Source organism: Scophthalmus maximus, chromosome 20, assembly GCF_022379125.1.
Source record: "Scophthalmus maximus strain ysfricsl-2021 chromosome 20, ASM2237912v1, whole genome shotgun sequence".
NCBI lineage: Eukaryota > Metazoa > Chordata > Actinopteri > Pleuronectiformes > Scophthalmidae > Scophthalmus > Scophthalmus maximus.
The window spans coordinates 8,103,695-8,114,457 of record NC_061534.1 but is presented as its reverse complement, the minus strand read 5'-3'; the positions used below and the strand labels follow the sequence as shown (position 1 = coordinate 8,114,457).

The following is a 10,763-nucleotide window of genomic DNA, read 5'->3' as shown; positions in this document are numbered from 1 at the left end:
CTGCGTTCGGCTGTTTGGTTGCAGAGCAAATTTGAATCCATCTTGGTGGAGAGGAAAAAAAAAGGTGTTTATCCGTGTATTTGTGCAAAGCAGCCACTGCAGTCTAGTCTAATTGGATAATCTGTAAATCGTATATATATATTCCCTGTCTGGGCTGGAGGTCGGAGATGGGCTGCACGGTTTACTGGAAGCTGCTCAACTGATCAGTTTGATCTTACAAGACAAAGTATTGACATAAACCTGCAGCTGTATCCCAAAGTAATACTACGTACTTAACTCTGTACAGGATGTTCTTTTTACTCATCTTTCTGTCAGCAGTTAGTCCAGAAAAATAACAATGCATGGAGGGCAATATATTGGACATTGGTTGGCAAACTGCTGCTTTGGAAATACATATATATGTAGTATGGATTTGTTAGAAGCATGTTACACTTAAAATGTTTGCCTTTGAACAACATATTTGAAAGATGTATAATTTCATAACTTTAATTTCTAAATATGAAATCGTCTACCATGACCTTCCATAGGTCGACAAGGCTGCCACCGAGTGAGCTGTACAGTATTGTATCAGTGTCGATTAATCCCTGCTGTTTTGACAGCATGAAACCTCATTGAGTTTGCTGGGGTCTATTTCATTTCATAGTTGAAGTTGCCGCTCAGTCTCAGTCTGAGGTTGATGAAGGTTGAATTCCATGCAGCTGCTTCAGAGTCGCGAAGATTCACCGTCACATTGTCACGGCTTATTGAGAGACTTGAACAGAACACAGCATTTATTACATTAGAGAAGTTCTTTTCATTTCATTTTTATTAAATGCATTTGAAGATCATTGTAATCATTATAAAGATGACCGCATCAAGATGGCAGCTACGGTCCAGGAATAGCACACCACCTCACCCCTGGTACAAGTGCAGTTTGATAAAATGAAGGTGAAGCTCAGAGCAACACTATCCATCATTTTAACTCGGCTGCTGGAAAAATGGCATTTCCCAAACAAAGGTGGGTGTTTTTTTCTGGAAATATGAATGATATGACATTTATGAATAAATATTTTGCATGATAACTCAGGAAAACATAAATTAAATGCTGTTCATGAAAGTACAGCTTTTAAAAAAAATAGTTTATGTTAAGTTAAGAGTTCATTAAAATAAGAGTAATAAAGGAACGAGTCTGGTTTGATCATTTAGAATTTATTGGTTAAATGCACTTGTTGTGAGACAACACAGGATGAATTCAAAATAAGTAAGCACTTTATAGGAACTAGAGTAATATAATTTTATTATCATTTCAAAGAAGTCGCTGTCTAAACCACCCCAGCTTGTATGTCTCGGAGGCGTTGCGCAATGTCTCACTGTTTGATTTACAGGTCTGAGATGTGTCCATGGTCTGAACAGCGAGCATATTGTTTTAATATATGACCTCTACCGCTTGAAATTATTAGCCATAGTTAAAAGCCACTGAGCACTTAATGTAATTGATAGTTTCCACAAATTGACCATTTTGGAACCAACCAGCTTGTAGAAAATGACAGCTTTATCGGTGTGAATGCTATAAACACAGCGACACACATACACATGCTTCAGGATTTGAAAAAATATTTTTATGCCAATAAAACACAAGATCTTAAGATGATATTTATTGACCACAGTCCTACATCTTATTACATCATGAGGTAAAAAAAATCTAACGAGAATAAAGAGAAAATTGGATACATACAACTGTATATGTCATATTAGAATTAAAAGCATCTTATGGTCATTGGTCCTTTTTGTATCTTTTTTCTCTATTCTCATATCTAAATTTTAAAAAATGCACAAGCACATTAATGAGTTAAAAATGGATATCTTGAATTTTCTAAATTGCTGAGAAGTTCTGAGCAGAAGGCAGACAGTGCTCCGAAGCCTCCAAGGTGCTTGGCACAACCATGGACAGAAGACGCACTGCATGGTTAGATCAAGCACAATGGGGTCCTGGGCAAAAGACGAAAAACTCAATGCGGGAACCAGCTTAATATGAGGTATCCAAGGAACTTGAAAGCTTTGTAGAATATGTACAAACCAGTAAAACACAACATTTCATTTTGCTTACTCGTCGTTCTCGGTGATGTGGGTTTTCGTCTCAAAATTCCTGAAAGTAAAACATTTAAATATTTTCTGGGTTCTTACAGTGGAAAGACCAAGTCCCATGGTATGGTGGCACTTGCAGTACAAGAGATACAAAATAGAAGTCCAAAGGTGTGAGTAAGGTGATCTGGACTAAAACATTTTTTAAATGGCACAACTGGTTTACACAGCGATTACAATTTTTTTTTTAGTACAGTTGGAGTTGAGAAAATGTTCTCGATAATAATCATAGGTCACGCTCACTGCGGAAAAAAAGGGTTACACCCTTCCTGCGCACAAACTGCGTCAAACCCCTCCCTCCTGTTCTTCGCGCCCGACTCTACCTGACACGGCGGGAGAAAAATTCTAAAAATTCTATTCTTTGATGCAAAGATTCAAATTTTCAACAATTTTTCAAGGAAAGATTTGCAGCAGGCCCGAAGACTGGCGGCTTAATCAAATCAGTTCTCCATCAGTCTACTGGGTGTTCTTCAACTGATCAATGGAAACTGAGTTTGGGTAATTCATCAGTGATCTTGTTAAGGAACTGAAGCAGAGGCCAGTCACTGAAATTGTACTTGTAATTGACTAAAATGAAAAAGAAGGAAAAAAAGAATCTTGGTGGTCAGTGACCTAATGGACTCAAGAATGACAGTCATGGCTTTATCGCTGTCGTCCATCTGAGGACATTGACCGTCTCCTCGGAGTTAAGACATGGCGTTTTATTCCTAACCGTGTTAGCGGTCACTGGGTGCAATGCTAAGAGCCATGTCAAGCTGACGGAGCCGTTTCTCCGAAAGGTTTGACAATCTTGTTACCTTTCTCCCGCGTTTCTCTCTGCTCCCCAGGGACGTCTTACTAAAAGGAGAAAGCATGGTGCGATAATCAACTTAGAGCTCAGGCGACTGAACCACTTTGTGTAATGAATTTACACCATAATGCATATTAATGTGTCACGGAGACAATGTTGGTAGTGACCAAATGGCATGGAGATGGGAGTACTTTGGGCGAGCATGGTGGGATGGTGGACGGTGGAAACTGACTTCTGTGTTTTTAGGACAATGAGGATGTTTCAAAGTGATGTGGCGGATGGGATGGTGTATGGATTTTAATGCACGGATGATTGTGACACATTATGATGCTCTCTTACCTTGTTTCTGGTGTTTTTCCCTTCTTCGAAAAAACCATATTCTGTTTTTTGGGGAGTTTCACAGTTGTGCATAGATCTCACAATCTGATACGAAATTTGACTGAAGAAAGTTGAAGTGTTCACAATTGAAAATCATTGAAAAATGTGCACAAAATTACACAGCAACAAATTAGCAACACAACACTACCGATGTGAGACTTCACTTACTCTGTATTCTACTAACAAGCCTTTCTGTCTGTGGAAGGTCTTTCCAAGGAACCCACCTTTTCCATCCGCTGGCCCCAAAGTCGATGCTAAGTGCAGCCCGGTTGAGTGGCGAAGAAGGCGCGCTGGTACCGAGCTGTCTTGGGGTCCTCCAGCTTGCTCGACTTGAGACAGACTGTCCTGACTGCGTCCTCAGCACCCTTCAAGTCCCCGTCTCCTGCCCCTCCTTCAAGCTAGGAGGGGTTGCTGATGTCTTCTCGGGATAGGTGCAATGGAAAGGAGGACTTGGTCAGGCTGGGATTGGCCGTAGGTTGGGGAGTTTGGGGGGGCCGTCGGATCCGCATTTCATAAATATTAATACAAGGTCCTCCCTCTCCAAATGGGTAGATTCTTTAATTTTGTTAGAGGGGGAAGTGCTTTATTCACTTAATGGCTTTTATTAGTGCCCGGTCTTCAACTCTTTCATTAGCTAAAGTGCTGCTATAATTTACAGGGCAAATGGGGGTGGGGAAGAGGCGGTGTCTGGGGGGGCTGATCATGCTGCTGCTGCTGGACAGGCATGCATTATCTTCCGCCACTGCAGCTTTTCTCTGAAAAGTGGCCTTTTTCTCCGTAAGAACTATAGTCTTTAACATCCGCTACACTCTCCATAGCACCGCGTCCAGACCCATTGAAGTGTTGTTGTAAGTGATGTGAGCTGGTTGTCTCTCTCGCACGTTGGCTTTTTTATGAAGATGTCCACTAACTGGAATCCTGTTGCACATCTGAATCTTTGTTCATCGTCCATGTTTCTTTCCAAATAGGACACAATGTAACCAATAATCAAAAGACAGCATTGATAGTTCTTCTGAAAATGAAATGGCTGCTCATTTATAAACAGGGAAAAAATTTGGTGACTGCACAAAACAGTTTATCTTCATGACCACAATTGTTTTGGCTTTAATTTATTATGGATCTTGAATTTTCCTTTGCCATTGTTTTTTGTGTGTAAATGCAGGCACACAAGATAATTAAAGTTACAGTTATACATACTAGATATTCTGTATAGCTCCGAGGATAGTCAGTATATAGCCTATGTTCAGATGTCTTCCTTGGCTAGTTTTTTAAAATATATAATATTAGTTAAAATGAATGAGTTTATTTAACCTGACAAAGCTGCTACTGTATATTTGCAGCATTTTAAATGTGCTATGAAACAATCACATACATGTTTGGAAAATCTCAGCTCAACAGTCTGCAGCTATGTTCAGTTCATTGGATTGTACTCTTTATCCTTCACATTCCCAATCTGACAATATCATACTATTTACTTGGGTAATGCACTGGCGCCAACCACCGCACAAACCGGCTCCTATCAGGTGCTCAGACACAAAATGGCTGCTTCGCTTACTTACAGGTTGCAACATATTGACATTAGATAATGCTAGCCTGCAGAAGTGCTCCCGGGTCTGATGAAATGCTCTGGATTTTTTACTCTGTGGAGTCTTGTTAGTTGTGAACAGCTGGTGTATGATGTCCCCAGACTGCGTCTGAGTGAATGAACTGATTAACCTGAGTGGCCGTCCTTACCAGAGCGAGGGGGTGGGCCAACAGCCTGAATAACTGCCTTCATCATCAATGTCACATAAATCACTTTGCCGGACAGGGCTTTAAAATGACTTTTTTTCTTTCCCCCCACTCCGAGCCAGACTGAAGTGGTCGTGCTAACGCTGATGCTTAGTGCTGCCGCGTTTCTGAGGGAGGCCATGTAATTGAGGAGATTCAATGATGCAAAATTTCTGCGACGATTAAGTAGTCCATCGCATGTTGCACATTAGATCATATCAATTTAAATAGAGAAAAGAGGTGAGCCTGGGTATGTTTGTCATTCAAAACATGTTAATATCCTTAGAAGAAAAGCTGGATTAAAAAAAAAAACAATAAAAAGGACAAAATGCAGCACGATTCCTTTGGTTTTATTGTACAGATTTTAATTTAGATTTTAATGTAAGTCTTAACCAATATTCAATATGAACTATTCATGATGCCAAGTTCTGTAGGTTCTTTAAAATGTGACACATTCATTTCATTGCTTTTAAATCACAGCAAAAAAAAAAACCCACTGACAAACATGGTCTGATGCAATTTCGCGAGCAACTGTACAGAACACTTTGTGATTCTCTGGCCATGCAGTGAAATCTGGACTCCTTTTACTTCTTCACCAGCTGGATGACATCTTCGTCCTCCATCACATGGTCCTTGCCCACCTTTTGGGGGTTGTGCTTCACAGACGCTCCCCACACGAGAGCACTGAAAGAATGAAAATGTTTAAATGAAATTATTGTACATGAAGGGATCACTGAGGCAGTAAAACAGGATGCATCCATACACCATCTAAAAAATGTAAAAAAAAAAACTAAGACGTCAGAGAGAGTCCTGTAATCACCCGCAGCTTAATCACACCTGAAAATATAAATGAATCAATCTATTCTTTTCTTTCTTTTACCATCAATGTTCCTGCAGCCATTAATTAACCTGCAGGGTACAATGACATCCTTCAGTTTCGAAAGCTCTCTAATCGCACGTGTCACCGTCTGACCGAATTCATTCCCTGGAGGGCGGCCAATGCTTACTAGCACTAACGTATTGACTGATTGACGATCTCAGGTCTCCCATTTGAAGATGGTGGCGCAGGCACATCATCTCAGATCCTAATCCAAACTCTCCCAATTAATGCGCATCTGGCAGATCTCTCCATAAAGAAGCCAATGGCTGTGATTAAAGCAAACAGTATGGAAATTCTTTTAAAGCTTCTAGTTAGAGAAACCATGTCACCCTCGAAGAAACAAGTGAATAAATTAGCCGAGATGCAAAAACAAAGGACATCATTTCCGTCATTGTTAGAGAAACTAAAGGTTCCTTGTAAATAAAAATGAACCAACATATTTGTTCGCTTTACAACATGTATCATAATGGCTTCATTTTTCAACAGACAAGGCAGAGTGACAGAGGCTTCATTAAATAATAAGAAAAGGGTGGAAGGAAAAAAAAGAAAACTTATTTCCCTGGGAGTGGTGTTTAAAATTGTACAAATGATCACATCTGTGCTGGTGCTCAGGGACAGAGTTCCCCTTAAGATTGAAAAAAATATTAAGTAAAGTCTACAGTACTCACTATTTCAACTCTTTGATGAGGTTTTTGTGAATCTTGAGGCAGAAATCCTCGACTGAAGTATGGTCATCGGGGAGTACAACAGGAGATGTGTAATCAGGGAGTTGGCCTTTCGGCTTGGTGTAGCTGAAAATTAAAACATTATCGCAGTCAAATTTTGGTAAATGGTGGCTTGATGACCACTTATATTCACAATCACATTCACTCAATCACATTCAATACAGTGAACTCATAAGCTGCTTTCAAACATGCAGTCCGGACATTTTCCTGAACTTTTCTGCTGATGTATGTTAGAAGGCAAATGTCCGCAGCAGAATCATCATCATGTCCTGCCTCCTGCAGGCTCTGCCCCAACGCCACTGAATGTTCTGGAACTGTTCCCGTTTGTGTGAATGCGTCGGACTTGGACAATCTCCTGCTGCATTTGTCATACGTGAACAGCAAATTCCCGAAAATGTCCGCAGAGTTCATGCTTGAAAACAGCTATACACTCTGAAGAAACCAAAAAGTTAATTTTTACACAGTTTTTCTGTTCTGCATCATTTGAACCTGCTGCTGCCTTTCCCCTCCATTCACATCCCCCATTGTCACTCTTACATGCGCACAAGCTGTAGGTAGTCCCAGATCCTCTCCAGCAGGTCGTCGAAGTTCCAGCGGTGGTGGGCAGAGATGGGAACAGTGTGGGGCACCTTGTAGATGATGTCCAGCTCCTCAATAGAGATCTGATCGATTTTGTTGAGCACGTATATGCATGGGATGTAGACCCTGTTGCGAGAGAGAGAGACTATAAGTGGCTGCTGCTGCGCAATCGGTGTTCAGCAAACTAATTCACACCTTTGAGTTGTTAGGTTTTTTTTTAACCGACCTGAAAAAAAAATTACATAAACCAACGTCGTCCATATCATAGATTTGAATACATTTGCATCTGAATAAAATGTAAGTGTGGTTGGAACCCTGTCTGGCACATAAAGAGCATTTTCCAGTAAATCTGCATTGGTGTAGTGAGAACTGAAATAAAGATTTTTAAGACTCCCAGCAGGCCACACCCACTGGGGATGACTAAGGGAGGCCCACTCTGGCACTTCAGCAGCTTACCGATTTCCCTCCACCACATCAATGAGGTCATCAGCTGTGGAGTCGCTGCGCAGGGTGATGTCGGCGTTGTGGATCTTGTACTCTGCCAGGATCGTCTTCACCGTTTCAGCATCCAGCTCAGTTTGTGCACACTGGAGAAGGGAGGGAGGGAGGGAGGTAGGGGGAGGAGAGAGAGGGTGGATATTTTCACATTGTACAACCAGCATCATGTTTCTAACACACTCTAGTGGAAATCTATTTGTAAAATATTGTAGTTAATGCAAATTTCTTATCGGATACAAAACAAATGCTGGTATTGTGCAGAAATAAAAAAAGTAATGTCCTTCACGTCCACCAGAAGGCAGCATCGGAAGGTGTTTCAGTGTTTGTTGCCAGGGTGATAAGATCAAACGTGTTTTCCAAATTTAATTCTGCAGATCGGTTCAAACCTTTAAATAACTTATCTGTGCCAAGTGTTGAGGGGGAAAAAAAACATCATCAGAATGAACTGACAGTCGACTAAGGACACTCCTGACAGCTGAAGTACTGCATGTCAAAATAGTGGCAGTATCACCTCATGCTCTGGTGGTCTTGCTTTTCCAGCCCATCAGTTGGTTGACTGAAGTAAACAACCAGCATTTTACAACAAGGTCATACTTCTTATCGCTAGAATCGACTGGGCACTCTTATGAACAGTGCCTCATCAATCTCAGTGACATTTTCAAGATGTGAAAATTGTGAGAAGTTGCGTCTCTGTATCCAAATTGCAGTGAGACATACTGTAGCTGTGAAGTTGATGCCTCCTTTGTCCTTCTTCTTGAAGCCGATGTTGGGTGGCTGCTTATTAAGTCGGATGCCAAAACCCTCCAGCTCATGTTCTATTAGCCTCTTATGGAGAAGAGGCTTCAGCACATCGAGCACTATGAGGATTAGGTTGCAGGTTCGAGCCACTGGAAAAAGAAAGGAGTGAGAAGACAACACCAGTAAGAGCAGAATCACATCACTTCTGTAGTGCACACGGTATACGGCTGCAACCATTACACCTATGGTTGATTTTTGACCAATGTGTTAAGACAGCACTCCCCACCACCATCTTCCAAACAACAAATGAGGGAATATCTTTTGAAACAATGGTGCTTCATCCCCCCAGCAGAGTTCCAGAGACTTGTAGCATAAATGCCAAAGATCATTGAAGTTGTTCTAGTGGCTCATGTTGGCTCAACACCTTACTAAGACACTCCCTTTAATTTGCTAGCCCCCTCTAATAAAACCCTAAAAAACTCCTGTATCAATCTAAACAGCAACTTCATCCATAAAATCTCTACCTGCAATGACCTGTCTGCCTCTGCCCTTGCCATCCTTGGCCCCCTCAATGATTCCTGGGAGATCCAGGAGCTTGAAAGGGAAGAAGAAGATAAGAACAGAAAATAAGCATCCCGCAGAAAACTGAAAACAATGTTACAGATGCTGAGGAAAAATAAATGTTTGTACCTGAATTTTGGCACCTTTGTAGCGAATGACTCCGGGCACCGTTGTGAGAGTGGTGAACTCATAGGCAGCAACCTCGGAGTACACACCTGCCAGGTTACTTAGCAGTGTAGACTTTCCCACCGAGGGGAATCCGACGAAGCCAACGCGAGCATCGCCGGTTTTTGCGACATCGAAACCTTAAAACAGAAAAAATAGAAACTTTATTTATTGTTTATTACTGTAACTTGGATGAAAATCTGACCATATACATATATGCAGGCAATTCCAAAGGGACCATTTACTTTTTTTTCTTGCCATTGTTAGTGGACTAAACGTGTAAAACTAATCTCACCTTCTCCCGGTCCTCCACCGCTGCCTCCCTTTGGTGTGATGAGTTCCCTCCTCAGTTTGGCGAGACGTGCTTTGAGCAGACCCAAGTGGTGAGCGGTGGCCTTGTTCCTCTGCGTCCTGGCCATCTACAATTAACAGCAACAACACCCACATGAGATCTCAAACCTGTTGTAATAACCAGTGTAGGGCTGCAACTAACTAATTATTTTCATTATCTATTAATCTGTCCATTATTTTCTCGATAAATCCATTAGTTGTTTGGTCAATAAAATGTAATAAAATGGTTGACCGTGTTTCCCAAAACTAAGTTTTGTTTTGTCCACACACCGAAGATATTTAGTTTACTCTCAATATACACATTAAAGAAGCTGAAATCTGAGACCCCCCCCGAATAAAAATTACTCAAACCTTTTAATCGATTATCAAAATAGTTGGTGATTAATTTAGTAGTCAATTACTAATCGTTTAACTGTTGCAGCGCTTAACAAGTGAGCAGCACAGAGGACAGCTGCTTTTACTTCCTTATAAAACTCATAATGTAACATTTGCTGCAAGTTATGATTATTTTCAATCTGCTAAATAATATATCTTTTTTTAATTGATCAATTACTGGGTTGATCTTCACAGTATGAGGACATACGGAAATATCTAAGCAGATCACAGTCACTGATTCATTTTCAGTCACTTGATGAATCGTCCCACATCCAAACAACTGCCTGCCTGAGAATCACATGCTGTCATAACTAAAAGGGTTTTCTTATGGACACTAATGATCTCAAGGGAGGAGACGTGGCAGGCTACAATGACACGACGTGCTGACCATTAAACTGCATTTGAGAGTGACAGCAAAAGTGACAGTGACTGGAAACCTCTTCTGGAACCGAAGAGATGAAATAACGTAAAGTGAAGAGCAACGCGAGGCCCAGCTGTGGGAGCTAAGACACATTGTATGCTAGCGGCTAACAGTTAGCTGTTAGCTAAAACGTGACTGAAGCATTGGGCTTCCTCTCTTATCTACTTTGACCTTACCTCACTTTCAATCTCCGCTATTTTGGCGAGTATACTCATGGTGACGACGATCCCCGTGTACAGTCAACGTTGCCGAAAGAAACTGTGGAGATTTGACATGAGAGTTGGCAAAGTTGGATGTCGTTTAGCCCCGCACACGGCTCAACACCACGCAAGTACCGCGTTACGCGGCTTCGCGGGAAATCTCGCGAGAACATGGGTTTGAAGACGACCGCTTTGCCCAGTGCGTTGACTC

At 41.3% G+C, this 10,763-nt stretch overlaps 1 protein-coding gene across 1 annotated transcript; it reads right to left on the bottom strand.

Annotated features, from left to right (window-relative positions):
* Positions 1 to 5,388: 5,388 nt before the first annotated feature.
* Positions 5,389 to 10,708, bottom strand: drg1 (developmentally regulated GTP binding protein 1). The gene is made up of 9 exons (XM_035608794.2): positions 10,529 to 10,708; positions 9,501 to 9,624; positions 9,170 to 9,345; positions 9,004 to 9,073; positions 8,459 to 8,628; positions 7,700 to 7,830; positions 7,202 to 7,369; positions 6,608 to 6,730; positions 5,389 to 5,743 (listed from the first exon to the last, which is right to left on the bottom strand). The coding sequence occupies exons 1-9, from the start codon at positions 10,565 to 10,567 to the stop codon at positions 5,644 to 5,646; spliced, it is 1,101 nt and encodes a 366-aa protein (XP_035464687.1). The 5' UTR covers positions 10,568 to 10,708; the 3' UTR covers positions 5,389 to 5,643.
* Between the last annotated feature and the right edge of the window lie 55 nt (positions 10,709 to 10,763).

Bases quoted from the DNA above. Each gene is read 5' to 3' on its own strand.
- drg1 (XM_035608794.2), bottom strand. From the start codon at position 10,567: ATGAGTATACTCGCCAAAATAGCGGAGATTGAAAGTGAG. The intron at 9,625-10,528 runs GTAAGGTCAAAG...TGTTAATTGTAG, and splicing joins TAGCGGAGATTGAAAGTGAG to ATGGCCAGGACGCAGAGGAA. The intron at 8,629-9,003 runs GTAGAGATTTTA...TTCTTTTTCCAG, and splicing joins AGGCAGACAGGTCATTGCAG to TGGCTCGAACCTGCAACCTA.